The 20,447-nt window shown below is 43.2% G+C and overlaps 3 protein-coding genes across 3 annotated transcripts in view; 2 read left to right on the plus strand and 1 right to left on the minus strand.

Annotated features, from left to right (window-relative positions):
- LOC143767306 (oocyte zinc finger protein XlCOF7.1-like) overlaps nucleotides 1–4,615 on the plus strand; it is a 39,983-nt gene extending 35,368 nt beyond the window's left edge. Inside the window, exon 9 of the mRNA XM_077255543.1 lies at nucleotides 3,213–4,615. Coding sequence (XP_077111658.1) covers nucleotides 3,213–4,132 — 920 coding nt within the window. The 3' untranslated portion in view covers nucleotides 4,133–4,615. The remainder of the gene's footprint in view (nucleotides 1–3,212) is intronic.
- LOC143767208 (uncharacterized) overlaps nucleotides 1–20,447 on the minus strand; it is a 521,413-nt gene that overhangs the window by 315,302 nt on the left and 185,664 nt on the right. The window lies entirely within an intron of this gene.
- The window catches only part of LOC143767238 (uncharacterized), a 388,340-nt gene that overhangs the window by 26,661 nt on the left and 341,232 nt on the right, over nucleotides 1–20,447 (plus strand). The window lies entirely within an intron of this gene.

A 20,447-nucleotide genomic window follows, 5' to 3' on the forward strand; every position in this document is an offset into this window, starting at 1 on the left:
AGAGACGCTTGCCAATGAACGCTTTCCCCACCAGACTGATGAGAGTGCACACTGACTGCCATCTCTGTCCTCCTTCATGGCATTTCCCAATGGTGAGTGCTCATTTGTAGTCAGGGGCCCGGGCAGCACAGCATACAGGGGACAAAAGGGGAGGACGAGCAGGACTTGCCTTGTGTCCTCTGCTCCCTCCACTGTTCCATTCACAGCAGCAGAGAAGAGGTCGGGGGATGAGGCTCACTGCACGGGACAGCACCAGGGAGCTGATATCCTCTCTGCAGTGTCCCCATCCCCCAAAGTGGGTTCTGCAGCCCTCTCTAGCTAATCTATGAACTATAAGGGTAGCGTTACACTAAACGATTTACCAACGATCACGACCAGTGATACGACCTGGCCGTGATCGTTGGTAAGTCGTTGTGTGGTCGCTGGAGAGCTGTCACACAGACAGCTCTCCAGCGACCAACGATGCCGAAGTCCCCGGGTAACCAGGGTAAACATCGGGTTACTAAGCGCAGGGCCGCGCTTAGTAACCCGATGTTTACCCTGTTTACCATTGTAAATGTAAAAAAAAAAAAAACACTACATACTCACCTTCTGATGTCCGTCACGTCCCTAGCCGTCTGCTTCCCGCACTGACTGTGAGCGCCGGTCGTAAAGTAAAAGCAGAGCTCAGCGGTGACGTTACCGCTGTGCTGTGCTTTACGGCCGGCCGGCGCTCACAGTCAGTGCGGGAAGCAGACAGCGAGGGACGTGATGGACATCAGAATGTGAGTATGTAGTGGTTTTTTTTTTTTTACATTTACAATGGTAACCAGGGTAAACATCGGGTTACTAAGCGCGGCCCTGCGCTTAGTAACCCGATGTTTACCCTGGTTACAAGCGAACACATCGGTGGATCGGTGTCACACACGCCGATCCAGCGATGACAGCGGGTGATCCAGCGACGAAAGAAAGTTTCAAACGATCTGCTACGACATACGATTCTCAGCGGGGTCCCTGATCGCAGTAGCGTGTCAGACACAGCGAGATCGTAAGTATATCGCTGGAACGTCACGGATCGTGCCATCGTAGCGACCAAAGTGCCACTGTGAGACGGTACCTTAAGGCCGACCTCCTCCACGGCTTATCTGATCATCTGAGGTCATAAATTAGTATGTGTGTTTGTATATGTTCATATGTGTGGGTGTGTATGTATGTACGTATATGTATGTACGGTATTTGTACATACATTTGTGTGTATGTATGTACAGTACATGTGTGTATGTATAGTATGTGTATACTATGTGTTTATGTATGTACAGTATATGTGTATGTATATGTTTACAATATATACTATATCTGTGTGTATGTTGCATATATGTCTGTGTATATATGGTATGTGTCTGTATGTACGGTATGTGTGTATGTACGGTATATGTACAGTGTATGTGTATGTATGGTATATGTGTGATGCATCGAATCGAGGATAACTTGCTAATCACTGGGGATTCGACCACTGGGTCCCCAGAGATTCTAAGAACAGGGCTCTGCATTCTCGTCCTGGATGGAACAGAGTTGTGAGTGCTCGGCCTCTGCTCTCTCCATTTCTATAGAGCTGCTGAGTGCTGTGCTCAGCTATTCCCATCAGCTCCATAGGCAATGAATAGAGCAGATACCAGATGTTACAGATACCAGACAGATAATGTGATATATACTTGGTCGGGCTCTGCTGGTTTCAGCAGTTATCACGTAACCACAAGGTTGCACTTTGCACACTTGCTGTCATGTGCAAACTAGAGCGTCAGCCACGTCTGCAGTGTTCTATTCACTGACAGCTGACACTAGTTGTCACCTGACTGCAAGCATGGGTGCGATGGAGCAAACAGAACCGAATGCTAACGGAGATATATATATATATATATATATATATATATATATATATATATATATATATATATATATATATATATATATATATATATATATATATATATATATAATTTCTTAGAGGTGAGGGGAGGCCCAAATAGAACTTTTGCTATGGGGCCCGGTGATTGCTATGTACACCCCTGCTTGCAGGGCAGTAATAATAAGAGCGCTCTGGCCTGTTGCTCGTAGCCCCAAGCTATCAGTGTCCGACCCTGATACAATGCACCACATAGTCCTTCATATAGTACAATGCAGCCCCCCACAGGAGTATAATGCAGCCATCCCACCCCCCCTCTCACTTCAGCAGCTCCACTGCCCAGCACAGCCACCTGCTGCATCACATCCAGAGCGGGGATGATGGGAGAGGGAGCGTCACGTAACACTCTCCTTCATCATTGCTTTCAACTATATCAGCATCTATGATGCCGATACAGCTGAATGCACAAAACATGGGTGTTGCTAGCTCCAAGACCCTGACTCATAAGCCCCATAGCGACTGTGTGGTCTGCCTCTCTTAGCGGCATACCACTAGCTGGGGGCCCCCGGAGTAGTGAGGGCCCTAGGCAGATACCTAGTCTGCTTACCCCTAACACTGAACCTGGACATGTGTACATGACCAATCTCCTCCAATGTGCTTTGCTCTGTGCTATAGTGCTTGTACCTGTCGGAGAATGTATGAGAAGGAATCATAATAACATAATTAGTGATGAGCGAGTATAATCGTTGCTCGGGTGATCTCTGAGTATTTGCAAGTGCTCGGAGATTTAGTTTTCTTAGCCTCAGCAGTATGATTTACAGCTGCTACACAGCTTGAATACATGTGGGGATTCCCTAGCAACTAGGCAACCCCCACATGTACTCAGGCTGGCTAGCAGCTGTAAATCATGCAGCTGAGTCAACAAAAACTAAATCTCCTAGCAGTTACAAATACTCGGAGACCACCCGAGCGTGCTCGGGAAAACCTGAGCAACGTGTACACTCGCTCATCACTAAACATAATAAAAATGATTACAAATCCCTTTTATGAGTTTCCTCTGTCATGAATCTGTTCCAGTTACGTGTTCAGACACCGTGAAATATGAACCGAGAAGATGGCTCTAACAGAGTAGTGAACATTTGTAAGGACATTACCTGGTGGCCTAACACTGTGATCTTAGTCCCGGTTTGTGGTCTATTGTGTTAGTCTGTCAATTGAATTGTATTACAGTTTTCATAGAAATGCTATAAAGTATATAACCATATAAATAGTAATATAATTCCAATACAATGTTACTGACAAATAATAAAATCATTTTTATTCTTGGCAGATGACTCTACCAGGAGCTCAGAGGAACGTCTGGTACTCTCAGATTTTTCACCAGATAATCTTGGTATCACATCCGATATTTGTGAAGAACATGTCACTATACCAGATACACCTCAAGACTTTTTCAGAAAAAATCTGTCATCTGATCCTTTTCATCAGGTCCTTTTCTCTGCTCCATCGAAGACAAATATGCAAAACAAAAGTGACAGAAGGGCTGTTGAACATGAAATAGCTGACATAGGGGAGAAGCCATTTTCATGTTCAGAATGTGGGAAATGTTTTAATCGGAAAACAAATCTTGCTGCACATCTAAGAACTCACACAGGGGAGAAGCCATTTTCATGTTCAGAATGTGGGAAATGTTTTAAAACAAAAGCACATCTTGCTAGACATCAGAAAAATCACACAAAGGAGAAGCCATTTTCATGTTCAGAATGTGGGATATGTTTTGCACACAAATCAAGTTTTGTGATTCATCAGAGAATTCACACTGGGGAGAAGCCATATTCATGTTCAGAATGTGGGAAATGTTTTACACACAAATCAAGTTTTGTGATTCATCAGAGAATTCACACAGGGGAGAAGCCATTTTTTTGTCCAGAATGTGGGAAATGTTTTACAGAGAAAGCAAGTCTTGTTGCACATCAGAGAATTCACACAGGGGAGAAACCATTTTCTTGTTCACAATGTGGGAAATGTTTTACATATAAATCAAGTCTTGCTACACATCAGATAGTACACAAAGAGCAGACACCATTTTCATGTTTAGAATGTGGGAAATGTTTTACAACAAAATCATGTCTTGTTAGACATCAGATGATACATACAGGGGAGAAGCCATTTTCATGTTCAGAATGTGGGAAATGTTTTACTCGGAAAACAAATCTTCTTAAACATCTAAAAACTCACTCAGGAAAGTAGCTATTTACTTTACTTTCAAAGTCTACGTTTTTTGATCTTGTAACAGCATAATATAACAATAAACAGAAAATTTAAGTCTGTAAGAGGAAAAACTGAAAAAAGCGATATATGGACTTCATTACATAAAGAATCAAGGCATATGAATAAAGAGGGATAATCATTATTACAAATATCATTAAACTGATGTAGTGTATGGATAAGCAAGATGCTTCAAGGATGGGAAGTAAGGAGACAAAAAGCAAAATCAAGGGGATCCATGGGTGTTCATCACTTTATTACAATCAGGGGTGTAAGGATACTGATTGGTGGAAAAGCGTTGGACTATTTGATGGTCTATGGGAGTGCAAACAAGGGACAAACTATAAGGTACCTTGGGATAGTCTGGTAGAGTGGAAAATAGGGTAAGGTTCCCCAGTGAAACCATTTAGTAGTGGTTGTAATAGTCTCTTCTTGTGTTTGGGCTATCAGCTTTTCTATAGCCTGGATTCTAACCATCTCTACAAACAACTCATCTAAAGAAGTGGGGTCTACTGAATTCCAGTTAAGTGGTATTAATGTTTTGTCTGTCTAAAGTAGATGACTTTTAATAGTGATTTTCTTACACACCTGTTTGGCATAGAAAACATGTATAACAGTGTAGCCTCTGGTGTCCTAGGTACTGATACACCTGTCACTATTTTAATAAATCTGATTACCCCATCCCAGGAAGCTCTTAGAGGCGGGCAAGAACAACATATACAGGTCCTTCTCAAAAAATTAGCATATAGTGTTAAATTTCATTATTTACCATAATGTAATGATTACAATTAAACTTTCATATATTATAGAATCATTATCCACCAACTGAAATTTGTCAGGTCTTTTATTGTTTTAATACTGATGATTTTGGCCTACAACTCCTGATAACCCAAAAAACCTGTCTCAATAAATTAGCATATCAAGAAAAGGTTCTCTAAACGACCTATTACCCTAATCTTCTGAATCAACTAATTAACTCTAAACACATGCAAAAGATACCTGAGGCTTTTAAAAACTCCCTGCCTGGTTCATTACTCAAAACCCCCATCATGGGTAAGACTAGCGACCTGACAGATGTCAAGAAGGCCATCATTGACACCCTCAAGCAAGAGGGTAAGACCCAGAAAGAAATTTCTCAACAAATAGGCTGTTCCCAGAGTGCTGTATCAAGGCACCTCAATGGTAAGTCTGTTGGAAGGAAACAATGTGGCAGAAAACGCTGTACAACGAGAAGAGGTGACCGGACCCTGAGGAAGATTGTGGAGAAGGACCGATTCCAGACCTTGGGGAACCTGAGGAAGCAGTGGACTGAGTCTGGTGTGGAAACATCCAGAGCCACCGTGCACAGGCGTGTGCAGGAAATGGGCTACAGGTGCCGCATTCCCCAGGTAAAGCCACTTTTGAACCAGAAACAGCGGCAGAAGCGCCTGACCTGGGCTACAGAGAAGCAGCACTGGACTGTTGCTAAGTGGTCCCAAGTTCTTTTTTCTGATGAAAGCAAATTTTGCATGTCATTCGGAAATCAAGGTGCCAGAGTCTGGAGGAAGACTGAGGAGAAGGAAATGCCAAAATGCCTGAAGTCCAGTGTCAAGTACCCACAGTCAGTGATGGTGTGGGGTGCCATGTCAGCTGCTGGTGTTGGTCCACTGTGTTTCATCAAGGGCAGGGTCAATGCAGCTAGCTATCAGGAGATTTTGGAGCACTTCATGCTTCCATCGGCTGAAATGCTTTATGGAGATGAAGATTTCATTTTTCAGCACGACCTGGCACCTGCTCACAGTGCCAAAACCACTGGAAAATGGTTTACTGACCATGGTATTACTGTGCTCAATTGGCCTGCCAACTCTCCTGACCTGAACCCCATAGAGAATCTGTGGGATATTGTGAAGAGAAAGTTGAGAGACGCAAGACCCAACACTCTGGATGAGCTTAAGGCCGCTATTGAAGCATCCTGGGCCTCCATAACATCTCAGCAGTGTCACAGGCTGATTGCCTCCATGCCACGCCGCATTGAAGCAGTCATTTCTGCCAAAGGATTCCCGACCAAGTATTGAGTGCATAACTGAACATTATTATTTGATGGTTTTTTTGTTTGTTATTAAAAAACACTTTTATTTGATTGGACGGGTGAAATATGCTAATTTATTGAGACAGGTTTTTTGGGTTATCAGGAGTTGTAGGACAAAATCATCAGTATTAAAACAATAAAAGACCTGACAAATTTCAGTTGGTGGATAATGAATCTATAATATATGAAAGTTTAATTGTAATCATTACATTATGGTAAATAATGAAATTTAACACTATATGCTAATTTTTTGAGAAGGACCTGTATGTGACATTGTCTCCCCACGTACCCCGCAACGCCAACATATACTAGAGACCTCAGGGAACCATTTATACAAAGCGGTGGGGACCTAGTACCACATTTGTTGTGAATTCTGCTCTTGGGCTCCCTCCGGTGGTTGTAAGTGGTACTGCTGCTCCTTTGGATTTCAGCAGTTATCAGGTGCTTCCACTTATTACCAATTCTGACTGGGCTATTTAGTCTGGCTAGATCCTTTAGTTAGTGCCAGTTGTCCATTGTTTCTTGGTGGATTCACATCTCTGCCTGGATTCTCCTGCTATTCTGTCCAAATCATCAAAGATAAGTCCTGGCTTTGTTTTTGCAGTCCACATGCTGTTCAGTGCATTTCTATGTTTTTTCTTGTCCAGCTTTGTGTAAGGATTTATTCAGCCAAGCTGGAAGCTCTGGAGAAGCAGATTTACCCTCCATACCTTTAGTTAGGTGTGGAGATTTTTATATTCTCTGTGGTGGATATTTTCTAGTATTTTAATACTGACCGCACAGTACTCTGTCCTGTCCTTTCTATTTAGCTAGAGTGGCCTCCTTTGCTAAATCCTGGTTTCAGTCTGCGTATGTTATTTCCCTCTCCTCTCACAGTCAATATTTGTGGGGGGCTGTCTATCCTTTGGGGATTTTCTCTGAGGCAAGATGCTTTTCCTGTTTCTATCTTTAGGGGTATCTAGTCCTCCGGCTGTGTCGAGCTGTCTAGGCCGTGTTAGGTACATCCCACGGCTACTTCTAGTTGTTGTGTTAAGTTCAGGGTCTGCGGTCAGTACAGGTACCACCTCCTCCAGAGCACATCTCATGCTGCTCCTAAGCCACCAGATCATAACACACATTGAAACAATTTTATATTTTGTTTCTTGTAATTTAGTGGCTAAAATCGATTTGTAGGAAATGAAAAAGCATTTATCCCCCTGAGCATTTCTAAATGTTCTTATTAACGCAGTCTCTCAAGCCTTGCAAAATGGGAAAAGGTTTTTCAGATCACATCTGTCAACAATTTTGTAGATAATGAAGATGCCATGTGCAGGGTATAGGGGGGAGTGATACACAACATTTTCAAAGGCGATAATGGGCAGACAAATTCTGGACGACTGCTGAGTGAAAAGTAAGTGTTGAAGTTGTATGTATTCAAAATTATGACATATCCTATGAGGACAGTCACCTAGAATAGTAAAAAGTGGTAAGATTGTACCGAATGGAGCTACTTGGTGTATAGATAAGGACATCTTTTTGGAGCCGAGTAGAAAGGAATTTGCGGAAGCGTCAGGTAGAAATCTAGAGTGATTAGTTATAGCCATCAATGGTCCCCACTAATCAACCAAAACACCCCTTCCACTTGGTGTGTATATATATATATATATATATATATATATATATATATATATATATATATATATATATATATATATATAGTGTTCAGTGTCTGCCTGACACTGTATGATACTTAAATATTATTATGCACCACAAGGGTCCAAGTCCATGGAGAAGAGAATGCCGACACAGAGCAAATATCGTGTGCAATGCGGATCCAAATTATTGACTTAATGCAATTCAACAAATCGATGATTGTTGCATGGGCTTATACTAGATTATATCAATGGCAATCGGATAAACCGACACCCTCAGGGCAGGATATAATATACTGGATTCTTGGACTGCTTGATGGCGAGAAAAAAAAAGACTAAAGCAACATTGAATTTTAACCCAAAACGAGGAAGGTATATACACCGGGATGGATTTCAGCAGGTGTAACAGCCTAGGTAGAACTGTCATCTTATGAACATTGACTCTGCCATACCAAGAGAATTATCTCCGGTTCCAGGAGTTAAGCTCAAATTCCAACCGGGAGAAAGAGAGAGAATAGCCTCCAGATGGAAGGTAACATCGATGCACAGATAGTTGATATTGTTACTTGGGGGCCATTTAATGGGGAAGTTGGACTTTAGAGTTCACTAACTGGGGGTAGAAAGACATTCAATGATTTAGATTTGTCAATGTTTATCTTAAATTGTGACTTTCTTGAAATGCATCAATTCAATCAGAGAAGTGACAAATCTATGTGGATTGGTAATCTAGATCAGAAGATCATCAGCAAATGATGAACATTTGTATTCTCTCCCTGCAATCTTGATTTCATGTATATTAGGGTTGGCGCGTATGGCTGCTATTAGATTTTCCATAATTGGTATATAGAGTAGGGGGATAAAGGACAGTTTTGTAGGGTGCCTTTAGTTATGGAAAAAGGGTCTGAAAATGAACTATTACAGATCAAGTATTATAGACATAAATATTGGCCCTAGACCAGTATGGACCAGAGTTTGTGAGAGGGAGGGCCAGGAACTTCTGCCAAAAACCTTTTTGGCGTCCAAAGACAGAATCATGAGGAGAGTTTTATATAAGTGTGAATAATTAAGGATGTCAAACATTTTGAGAATGTTGTCATGTGCCTCTCTGCCAGGGACAAAGTCCACCTGGTCAGGGCGAATTGATGTCGGAAGTGTCACGAAATACAATGACCCAAGGGGGTAGTTGGTCAGCGGTCAGCACACAACGGGATGGAAAAGGAAGGAGGAAGACCCTATCGATAGGGATATGAAGGATGGACATCCCCTGAACTCAAACCTGAGCCTGTCCCTGCACTCCGCGAACGCCCTAAGTGGGTCCTTCCCCCCCCCCCCCCCGCCATCAGTGACCTCGTCCCTCTCTGTCACCTCACACTGACCTGGCTAGTGCACTGGCTGGCAGGGGTGCTAGCCTCATCACTGCAGATGGTACAAACACAGGGGACAGTGACAAACACAAGAGGGACATGGAATAAACCCAAGACTTAGCTTCCAGACTCTGCTGCCAAGCTCCACACCGCAGATGACACAGAAATAGGTCTCCAAACTCCAGAAGTAGCTGACACCAGAGAGCTGCAACTGCACAGCTGGTCTCCATAAAGAATCTATCACCAACAGTCAGCTGATGCATCAGGTGACCATTTAATGGATAGTGGGAATGGTCACTACCCATATCAGCTCACCTAGTCACTCTGCAGTTGCAGCAGGCTGCCAGCAGGGGAAACTAACATTAACCCCTGTTGGTCCTGAAAGGAAAAAAGCTACATTTAAAAAATAGTGTAACCAGAGCTGCCATGCATCCAAAATTGGATCGTGATAGGAAGATTGAACCCCTATCTATTTGCAAGAAATTTAGCGTACATGTTCATGTTAACATTTAAATGAGAAATTTGACGGTAACTTTGCAGGATTAGGGATCCTTTTGGGGTGTAGTTAAAGGCTTTTATCTTCGGGGGGGGGGGGTTAGTTCAGAAAAGGATTTATAAAATTTAGACATGAGACTATCTGGACCTAGACTTTTCTTTCTGGGTAGTTCTATTAATTTTAGTAGTTCTTGGGGAGTGAAGTCTTCTAGATCTTTTATCGCCTCATCTGACAACTGTCGGACAGGAGAGGACATAATAGTGGGGGATTCTGAACCAGAGGGTGTGGTAGGTAGTAAGTTATATAATTTGAAATAGTATTATTGAAAAGAACTAGTAATATCTGGGGTAGTATTTACTAAAGAATCTTTTCAATGTTTGATACAAAGAATATGGTTATGAGCCATTTTAGACTTCAGGGCTCTAGCTATCATTCTCTCAGGTTTGTTTCGGAATTCATAGAATTTGCTATAGCCCAGTTGAAGTAAGCGCCTATGGGAGATATGTAGCATGTTTGTCTTCCATTCTGGCCTTAAGAAGGTCCCTAAGAGTTGTCCTGAACAGTGCCTGCTTGTAGATCATTTCTAGTTTACTAACATTCTGGAGGACTGATTTTTAAGCTTGTTCCCTGGTTTTTTTTACTCTTGTACCATGCTTGATGAACACCCCCTTAGGGCACATTTAAGAGGTTCCCATTAATTGTGGTGGCTGTTATCTTCGGATAAATGATCCACAATATAATTATGTAATTTTTGAATATCAGATGAGCATAGTGTATCTAGTAGTAAAGAGTCATGGAGCAGCCAGGACCATACTTTTTGGTAAGAGAGGGCACTTACACTGATGCATAGTCAGACCAGGGAACGTTTCCAATGCTAGTATGTGAAAGCCAGGGTGGGGCAATGTGCTGAAGAAAAATATAGTCCAGTTTGCTATATAAGTCATGAAGGTTGGAATACAAACTGTATTCCCTTTCCGGGGGATACTGGAGTCGCCAAGTGTCATATAGTTGTATTTGCAACTGCACTTTTTTATATGTTCTATGACTATAAGAAAGATGTCAGGTCGAGAATGACATTTAAGTCACCACAGTGCGGTGCTGTCCTTTTACCAATGGAAGAGCGGTATCAATCGGCTTAGAAATAATAATAATAACAATAATCTTTATATAGTGCCAACATATTCCGCAGTGCTTTACAGCTTAACAGTTTCAGACACAACAGGCATAAGTAATAACGTTAGCAATACAATAATTAAAACAAAATGACTCTGCTTGTGAGAGCTTACAATCTCCAATGAGATGGGGGAGATACAAAGTACAGGTGTGTATTTACAATGATGTATTTACAATGATGGTCCAGCCATCTTCGGGGTGGGGGATAGATGGGGATATTGAATGGGCTACACATACAAACATAAAATGACTTTGATTAGGGAACGTGATAGGCCGCTCTGAACAAATGTGTTTTGAGGGAGCGCCTAAAACTATGTAAATTGTGGATGGTCCTAAGATCTTGGGGTATAGCATGCCAGAGGATTGGCGCAGCGCAGGAGAAGTCTTGGAGTCGGGAGTGGGAGGTACGGATAAGTGCAGAGGTTAGTCGAAAGTCATTTGCAGAGCGCAGAGGTCGGTTAGGCCGATAGACCGAAATGAGGGAGGAGATGTAAGGGGGTGCTGCACTGTGGAGAGCTTTGTGGGTGAGAACAAGTACTTTGAATTGTATCCTGTAATGAATAGGCAGCCAGTGTAATGACTGGCAAAGAGCGGACGCATCCGAGGAACGATTAGCTAGATGGACAACCCTGGCTGCTGCATTAAGGATAGACTGGAGAGGGGAAAGTCGAGTAAGGGGGAGACCAATTAGTAGAGCATTGCAGTAGTCCAGGCGGGAGTGGATCAAGGCGACAGTGAGGGTTTTTGTTCTCATGGTGAGAAAAGGACAGACTCTAGAGATGTTCTTTAGGTATAAGCGGCACGAGCGGGCAAGAGATTGTATATGGGATGTGAAGGAGAGATCGGAGTCAAACAAAACACCCAGACAGCGCACCTGCTGCCGGGGTATTATTATGGTGCCAACTACGGAGAGGGAAATGTTAGATTTAGGGAGGTTAGTAGATGGTGAGAGCAGAAGTTCAGTTTTGGAGAGGTTGAGTTTCAGATAGAAAGCGGACATGATGTTGGAGACTGCGGACAGTCACTGGCGTTCTGTAGTACAGCGGGAGTAAGGTCAGGGGATGATGTGTATAGTTGTGTGTCATCAGCATAAAGATGGTACTGAAAACCAAATCTGCTGATGGTCTGTCCAATTGGGGCCGTGTAGAGGGAGAAGAGAAGGGGGCCAAGGACTGAGCCCTGAGGTACCCCAACAGTGAGAGGAAGAGGAGATAAAGTGGAGCCAGAGAACAGAACACTGAAGGAGCAGTCAGAAAGATAGGAGAACCAGGAGAGAGCAGTGTCCTTAATGCCTAGTGACTGGAGCCTAGAGAGTAGGAGAGGGTGGTCAACAGTGTTGAAAGCTGCGGAAAGGTCGAGAAGAATGAGCAGAGAGTGGTCACCGTTACATTTTGCTGTCAGAAGGTCATTGGTCACCTTGATGAGTGCCTTTTCTGTCGAATGTAGGGGCAGAAACTAGATTGACCAGACTGTGAAGGGTCTAAGAGGGAATGAGTGGAGAGGTAACGGGTAAGGCGGGAGTAGATCAGGTGCTCCAAGAGTTTGGAGATGAAGGGGAGATTGGAGACTGGTCTGTAGTTGTTTGTGCAGGATGGGTCGAGGGGAGGGTTTCTTTAGTAATGGAGTAATGCTAGAGTGTTTGAAGGAGGAGGGGAAAATGCCAGAGGAGAGGGAGAGATTAAAGATTGTAGTTAGGTGAGTTGTGACAACTGGAGATGTGAGGGAATGGGGTCAGTGGTGCATGTAGTCGGACGAGAAGAAAAGAGGAGCCTGGAGACTTCTGTGATAGGATCGAATGTGGCGAGTGAGCCAGGGGAAACGCAGGGAGGGATGGGAGTTGCTGTGCTTGGTGTCTGGGAGCGGATTTCCTGACGGATGTTATCTATTTTCTCTATAAAGTGGGAGGCCAGGTCTTCAGCACAAATGTCTGTGATAGGGGCTTGTGCTTTTGGCCTGAGGAGGGAGTGAAAGGTGTCAAAAAGTTTCTTGGGGTTGTTGGCTAGTGAGGAGATCAGAGTGGTGAAGTAGGTCTGTTTGGCGAGGTGAAGGGCAGAGTTACAGGTTTTTAACATAAATTTGAAGTGTATGAAGTCTTCTGGTGTGCAAGTTTTCCTCCATAAGCGTTCAGCACTCCTAGAGCATCGCTGGAGAAATCGGGTTTGCAATGTGAGCCAGGGCTGTTTTACTCTGTGCTTGGAGGTTCTGAGGGTGAGGGGCGCTACTTGGTCCAGGGAGCTTCTAAGAGTGTCATTGTAGTGATGTACAGCCAGATCAGGACAGGAAAGAGATTGGGGACAATGATGAGTGTAGGGAGTCTGAAATTGTGTGAGGGTTGACAGCATGTAGATTTCTGAATGTGTGGTAGGTAGGCGGGTGCTGGGGTGGGCGAGGAATTGTGAGTGTGAAGGAGAGAATGTTGTGGTCAGAGAGGGGAAGCGGTGAGTTATCTAGGTAGATTGCACAGAGCCGGACGAAGACCAGGTCAAGGGTGTTACCGTCTTTGTGTTTAAGAGGTTGAGAGCTGTGAGCGGCCAAGGGAAGTGGTTAGTGATAGAAGCTGAGATGCAGATGTAGAAGTGGGGCTGTTTATGGGGATGTTGAAGTCTCCCAGGATAAGGGTTGGGAGTTCTGAGGACATGAAGTGCGGCAGCCAGGCAGCGAAATGGTCCAGGAAGTGGGTGAGCCTGGGGGCCGGTATCTGACCACTACTGAGGGAGAGGGGATGAAAGAGCCTGATGGTGTGGACCTCAAAAGAAGGGAATGAGAGTGATGGAGCTGGGGGGATGACCTGGAAAGTGCATTGTGGGGACAAGAGTATGCTGACTCCACCACGTCTGTTTGTGGGTCTCGGGGAATGTGAGAATTGTAAACCACCATGGGAAATGGCAGCAGGAGAGACAGTATCGGAATCCTGAATCCAGGTTTCCGTGAGGGCCAACAGATTAAGAGAGTTTTTCAGAAAGTAATTGTGTACGAAAGGAAGCTTGTTACATACAGACCGTGGATTCCAAAGGGCACAATTAAAAGGAGATGAAGGAGTGCAAATAATATTAGTAAGATTATTAAGGTTTCAATGTGAGGTAGGGTAGGGGTTGAGGTTGGAGGATGGTGGACCAGGGTTGGGGGAGATGTCCCCTGAAATCAGTAGGAGTAGGAAGATAAAGAGCATGTAGTTTTTGGAATTGTCTGAAGTTTTTTTGTGCAGTGTGTTTGGGCAAGATGGGCTGAGGTTTTTCAGGAAGGTGAGAATCGCATGGGAGCTGTACATGGGAGAGGGAAGGAGTGAGGAGCTGATGTATGAGTCATGATGGAGGGGATATTGGGCGGTGAATGTGGATTGCAAAGGAACATAGGAGGATAGGAATAAAGCACATGGATAGAAGGGAGAGCAGAGTGTGGGTTACCTGACTGCTGCCTTAACTGACTGAATGCCATGGAATAACTGCTGTATCACGACGCTTTGTGATGCTTTGCTTTGGGAAGCTTGCGTGAATCCCCACATTCGTGCACCCCTAAGGATGTTTCTAAATTTATAGTCCAGAATGCTGGGTCAGAAGACATGGATTGTGGGCACTGGTTGGGGATAATTTGGCAGCTGGGGCCAGCACACCAGGGAGTGATTAATTGTTCAAACACATTGTGGCTGGCAACATCTATATGCTAGAACACTTTCAACAAGATAATATCTAGAGTGACCTCAGTCATGGGTATACATCAAACAGTGAGTAAAACGTACAATGCAACAAATGAATTATACCAATCATTAAGCAGGCCCATTAAAATATGTTGCTAGATGGTAGAGTGGCAGATGACAGAAAGCAAGCAGAGGGAATTTTTACCATTAGAGTCTATTGCAGCAGATGAGACAGCAATCAGAGGTGGGAAGTTGTACCATTTGAATATATTGCAGGAGACAGCAAGCAGAGGGAATTTTTACCATTAGAGTCTATTGCAGCAGATGAGACAGCAATCAGGTGGGAAGTTGTACCATTTGAATATATTGCAGGAGACAGCAAGCAGTGGGAATTTTTACCATTTGAATATATTGCAGGAGACAGCAAGCAGAGGGAATTTTTACCTTTGTGAAGAGAGAAGATGGATTTTAGTTCTGTGCCATGGAATAAATGCTGTATCACGACGCTTATCTTCGTAACGCTTTGCTTCGGGATCCTTGCGTGCACACCCACATGCGTGCATCCCTAAGGATGTTTCTAAATTTATAAAATTATCCTGGTCCTAATTTGGGGCATACACATTGATAATTGTAAATATTTGGCCATCAATGGATAGTGAGAATAATATATCTCGCCTCAGAAACTATTGTGCAGACTATAATTTGGTGTGTCAAGGTTTTTTGGATTGCAGTCGCTGTTTAGTTCTGCCATTTATGTTTGATCAGGATTTTTTCACATAGGATTCAGATAAGAAGCAACCATGCTGCTCGGTCCCCTTGAGCAAAGTAAGATTAAACAAAAGAAATTCAAAAGGATATAAACCAAATAGAGAAAATGGAAAACAATAGCAGAGCTATAGCCTCTGCAATATGAATTAGAGAATGAGAATCATATTTAAGGAGCTTGTGTGCCCTTAATATACACAAGAGACTCCCAACTTGGACGAGAAAAAGGGTGGTTATGAAACTGCTCCATTGGAAGTGAGAGATATGTACTAATAGTAACTTTTAAGGATATATATTTGATTCAAGATATCCAAAATGAAAGGATAGATTCAAAATGGAGGCTTATATGAACATTAAGAATCAAAGAAGCTGATTATGTGCCTGCGTGCAAGAAATCATACCTGTCATTAGGTTTAGAACACTTATGTGGACTTTGATACAATAGCATGTCCACTTTTTATTAACAAAGAATGAAGTAAAGGAGAAAAACAGATTCATAAAAGCTAATGAATATTGATTAAAGTCCTCCTGAGAGAGGAGAAATTAGGTTTTACCAATGATTTTTATTAAATTTTTATATAGCGCTAACATATTCCGCAGCGCTTTACAGTTTGCACACATTATCATCACTGTCCCCGATGGGGCTCACAATCTAAATTCCCTATCGGTATGTCTTGGGAATGTGGGAGAAAACCAGAGTGCCCAGAGGAAACCCACGCAAACACGGGGAGAACATACAAACTCATTGCAGATGTTGCCCAAGGTAGGATTAGAACCCTGGACTCCAGCGCTGCAAGGCTACAGTGCTAACCACTCAGCCACCGTGAATGATCAATATGATAAGCTATAATCTATATAAGGATGTACCCTTTGTTTAATAAATCAGATTTTCTGCTCGTTATTGTATGTTCAATCACTAGTAATTTTTCTCTGTGTGCACATACTGTAAATCTCTCTGATATACAATTTGGCAACAGACAAGATAATCACGAAGACACAAAAGAGCACAGTGAGGTCAAAAATACTCTTGTAAAAAAATCACAGTAATAAGCAAGTAAGATGGAAAAAAAACAGGGTATTTAGTTGATACGTTTTTTTGCAAAAATCGTATCAACTAAATACTGTTTTTTCCATCTTTTGACTAGCGCTTGCTTATTACTGTGATTTTTTTTACAACAGAGTATTTTTTACCTCACTGTGCTCTTTTGTGCCTTCAAGTTTCTTGGTGGTGTGAACATGTTCCTACAGACTTGTTCAATGAGCAAGTAGCCCATGTGTTTCTGGTTCTATAATTGTTCTGTTGTTTCTACAAGACTGGGGAGTCCACCACTCCTTTGTGGGTCATTTGCACTAAAGCTGTTCCATCTAGCAGGTCCACATGGATATTCCCTCTCTGAACCCTGCTTATACAGGTACTATACAGATGATCAGGTTTTTAAATACATCAGTTAGGGATTATATACATTAGTTAGGACTGCTCTATATGGGTATACCTTGACGATTGGTGGAGCAGCTTAGTATACATTATTTTGCAAAAAAAAAGTATCAACTAAATACCCTGTTTTTTTCCATCTTTTGACTAGCACTTGCTTATTACTGTGATTTTTTTTACAACAGAGTATTTTTGACCTCACTGTGCTCTTTTGTGTCTTCAAGTTTCTTGGTGGTGTGAACATGTTCCTACAGACCTGTTCAATGTGCAAGTAGCCCATGTGTTTCTGGTTCTATAATTAAGATAATCACGCAGCTTTAGTGTGACTCTTAACAGTAACATCAACCAGCATCCTGCTAGAAGTGGAATAGTCTAGAAAACAATAAGCAGCTTCTGGCCTGCGGCAGAACAATGATCGACTCATATTGATCAGAACCTCAGTCAACAGTGGGGATTCTCCAATCCTGAAAATGAGAACTGGCCATATTGGAATAATCAACAACTAAGGCTACATTCACATTTGCGTTGTGCGCCGCAGTGTCGGCGACGCAACGCACAACGCAGGAACAACGCATGCACAACTCTGCGTTTTGCGACACATGCATTCTATTTTTGAACGCAAAAAAAATGCATCATGCTGCGTCCTCTGCGCCAGGACGCTTGCGCCAAAAAGGACGCATGTGTCCCAAAACGCAACGCAACGCATGTCCATGCGCCCCCATGTTAAATATAGGGGCGCATGACGCATGCGGCGACGCTGCAGCGCCCAACGCTGCGGCGCACAACGCAAATGTGAACATAGCCTTAGAAAGCTGTATGTATATCTGGGTCAATGTTAACTGTTGTGAATTCCGTTCTCGGGATCCCTCCTGTGGTCATGAGTGGTACTGTGTGAGTTTGTTCTTGGGCTCCCTCTGGTGGCCTTTAGCGATATGGCTGGTCTTGGCTGGGCTCAGCTGCTTCATTTCCTGCCTAGGCTGGGCCTATTTAATTCACCTGGACCTTTACTTGTCGCCTGCTGTCGGTGTATTCAGTCCTGATTCTCAGCTCTCCTGAATATTCCTTGTGACCAGTCTCCTGCTGGAGAAGCTAAGTTTGCTTGTTTATTTTGCTCATTATTTCCTTGGAAATGTTTCTCAGTGTATTATGAGTTCAGTCCAGCTTGCTTTATGTGATTTTTTGCTTGCTGGTTAGTTCTGGGGTGCAGCGTGCGCCCCCCACATCGTGAGTCGGTGTGGGGGTTCTTGCATTCTCTGCGTGGCTTATTATTGATAGTTTTGTATTGACCGCACAGACTCCTATCTGTCCTCTGTCTATCTAGTGTAGCGGGCCTCATTTGCTAATCCTGTTTCATTTCTACGTTTGTATTTTCCCCTTAACTCACCGTTATTATTTGTGGGGGGCTCTCTAATACTTTGGGGTTATTTCTCTGAGGCAAGTGAGGTTTTTGCTTTCTCTCTAGGAGTAGGCAGTTTCTCAGGCTGTGAAGAGGCGTCTAGGATTTTAGGAACGCTCCACGGCTACCTTTAGTGTGTGTGGATAGGATTAGGATTGCGGTCAATATATTTTCCACATCCCCAGAACTTGTCTTGATATTCTGGTCATATGTGTCTGGTCAGTTTTGAGATCCTACCACCGGATCATAACAGTTAACATGTCTTGCAACCGACACAACCCAATAGAGGACATTGTTAAGGAGAATTTCAGAGGTGTGAGCCCTGGAAGTGAGAGGAGCATCCCCTAACATCGGAGTGTTCCTGGAGCGGCTAGGATGCAGATTCAGGTTGTTCCCTTTGATTCTTGGGGTGGGTCGCCTTTTGTTACCCTGATGAACTTCCTTTGGTGGGAGTCCTCCATGTATGGAAGCTGTGGAGTGGGTCAGGCGATTTCTTTGTTGACCTCTGGAGCATGGGAGACTTGCTGGAAGTTCCTCTGGGGAGCTTTACATAAATTATTGAGATCCCTTCTGTACTGTCAGTTATAAGGGGAAACCTCAATGAAAGGGAATGATCTCTTGCAGGTGTATGGAAAGATATATGAAAATTCAGATTGGCCTGTTGTGAGATCTTTTTTTCTTCCGTGACGTGTGAAGGATAGATTCTGTGATAGCAGAGAAGTGGACAGGATAACTTACATCTCTTGGTTGGGGATCTTCTGGGTCAGGAGGGCGGAGAGCCCTGTGCGCTGTGTCAGGCTTTATTGGGGCTCCCAAGTAATGTTAAAGGAGACCATTGAAGATAGATATTAGGATGAAGGGAATGTCAGAGGTGGTGATTGATTCTGGTAATTACTAAATTTGAAGGTTGCACCAACTATTCCTGTTCTCCAAGTCATCTAGGTTCTGTTGAAGCGGTTGTACTGACTCCTCAATGTTTCTTGTAAGGCTTACAAGTTGGAGGTACTTGCCTCTTGTGGTCATGATAACTCATCCACTCTGGTTGTGAGTGTGGAAAGTTTGGACTGGAACTGGGCAAATTCCTATTTACATTCAACTACTACTTGATTGACCAAAGCTGAGATGTCATTTTTGGTATGAATTTCAGAATCAATCTTAGGTCAGTTAAAGATACAGACCTGTTTTTGTCCAAAAGTGAGGACATGAGGGGTAATGGAACACTAAGACTAATTTGGTCTTGTAAAGCTCTGTGGAATTGTATCACAGGCAGGTGTAATAAAGCCCTCCCTTCCCCTGCACATATGGCACACACCGGTTTGAAGGGGATCAAGGGTGAATTAGTAAATGTACCACAGTGTGGTTCTGAGGTTGGTGTAGTAGTTATAGATGGATATAGGTGTGAGTCACCCCATGAGGCAACCGTAGACCACCGTGCTGGTGAGTGGGGTTGATTCACCAACAACAACCAAGTAACAAGGGAAGCCTTGCATGAGGCAAACCCTATACCTCAGCAGAAAAAATAATTGTTTTTGCATCGCTTTATTCTGAAAGCTATAACTTGTTTATTTTTCCGCAGTTGGAGCTGTATGGCAGCTTGTTTTCTGCAGGACAAGATGATGTCTTCATTGCTGCTATTTTTATTGTGATGACTTTTTGATTGCGTTTTATCCTACTTGTTTGGCGGCATGATGAAAACGCAAAGGTTTTTGCTTATTTTTTTTTTATGGTGTGCACCGAAGGAATGAACAACTGTGACCGTTTTATAAGTTGGCTCATTCCGGACGCGGCGATACCAAATACGTGTACTTTTTTGTTTCTACATATTATATGTATTTTTTGGTTTAATATATTTTTTTTAAATTCATTTTGTTATTTTTTTTAATAGTTTTAAAACTTTTTTTTTTTTACTAGTCCTGGTATGGGACATCAATTTTTATTTGTCTGACCACTGGTCTCTTACAATGCAATACACAGGTATTGCATTGCAAGAGACCTGTGAGTTTTAGGCCGGTTTCACACGTCAGTGGCTCCGGTACGTGAGGTGACAGTTTCCTCACGTACCGGAGACACTGACACACGTAGACCCATAAAAATCAATGCATCTGTTCAGATGTCATTGATTTTTTGCGGACCGTGTCTCCATGTGCCAAACACGGAGACATGTCAGTGTTCGTGGGAGCGCACGGATTACACGGACCCAATAGAGTCAAGGGGTCCGTGTAAAACACGGACCTCACACGGACGTTCTCCGTCTGGGGTCCGTATGCGTGCAGGAGACAGTGCTACAGTAAGCGCTGTCCCCCCCACATGGTGCTGAAGCCGCGATTCATATGTTCCC

Source organism: Ranitomeya variabilis, chromosome 4, assembly GCF_051348905.1.
Source record: "Ranitomeya variabilis isolate aRanVar5 chromosome 4, aRanVar5.hap1, whole genome shotgun sequence".
In the NCBI taxonomy this organism is placed as follows: domain Eukaryota; kingdom Metazoa; phylum Chordata; class Amphibia; order Anura; family Dendrobatidae; genus Ranitomeya; species Ranitomeya variabilis.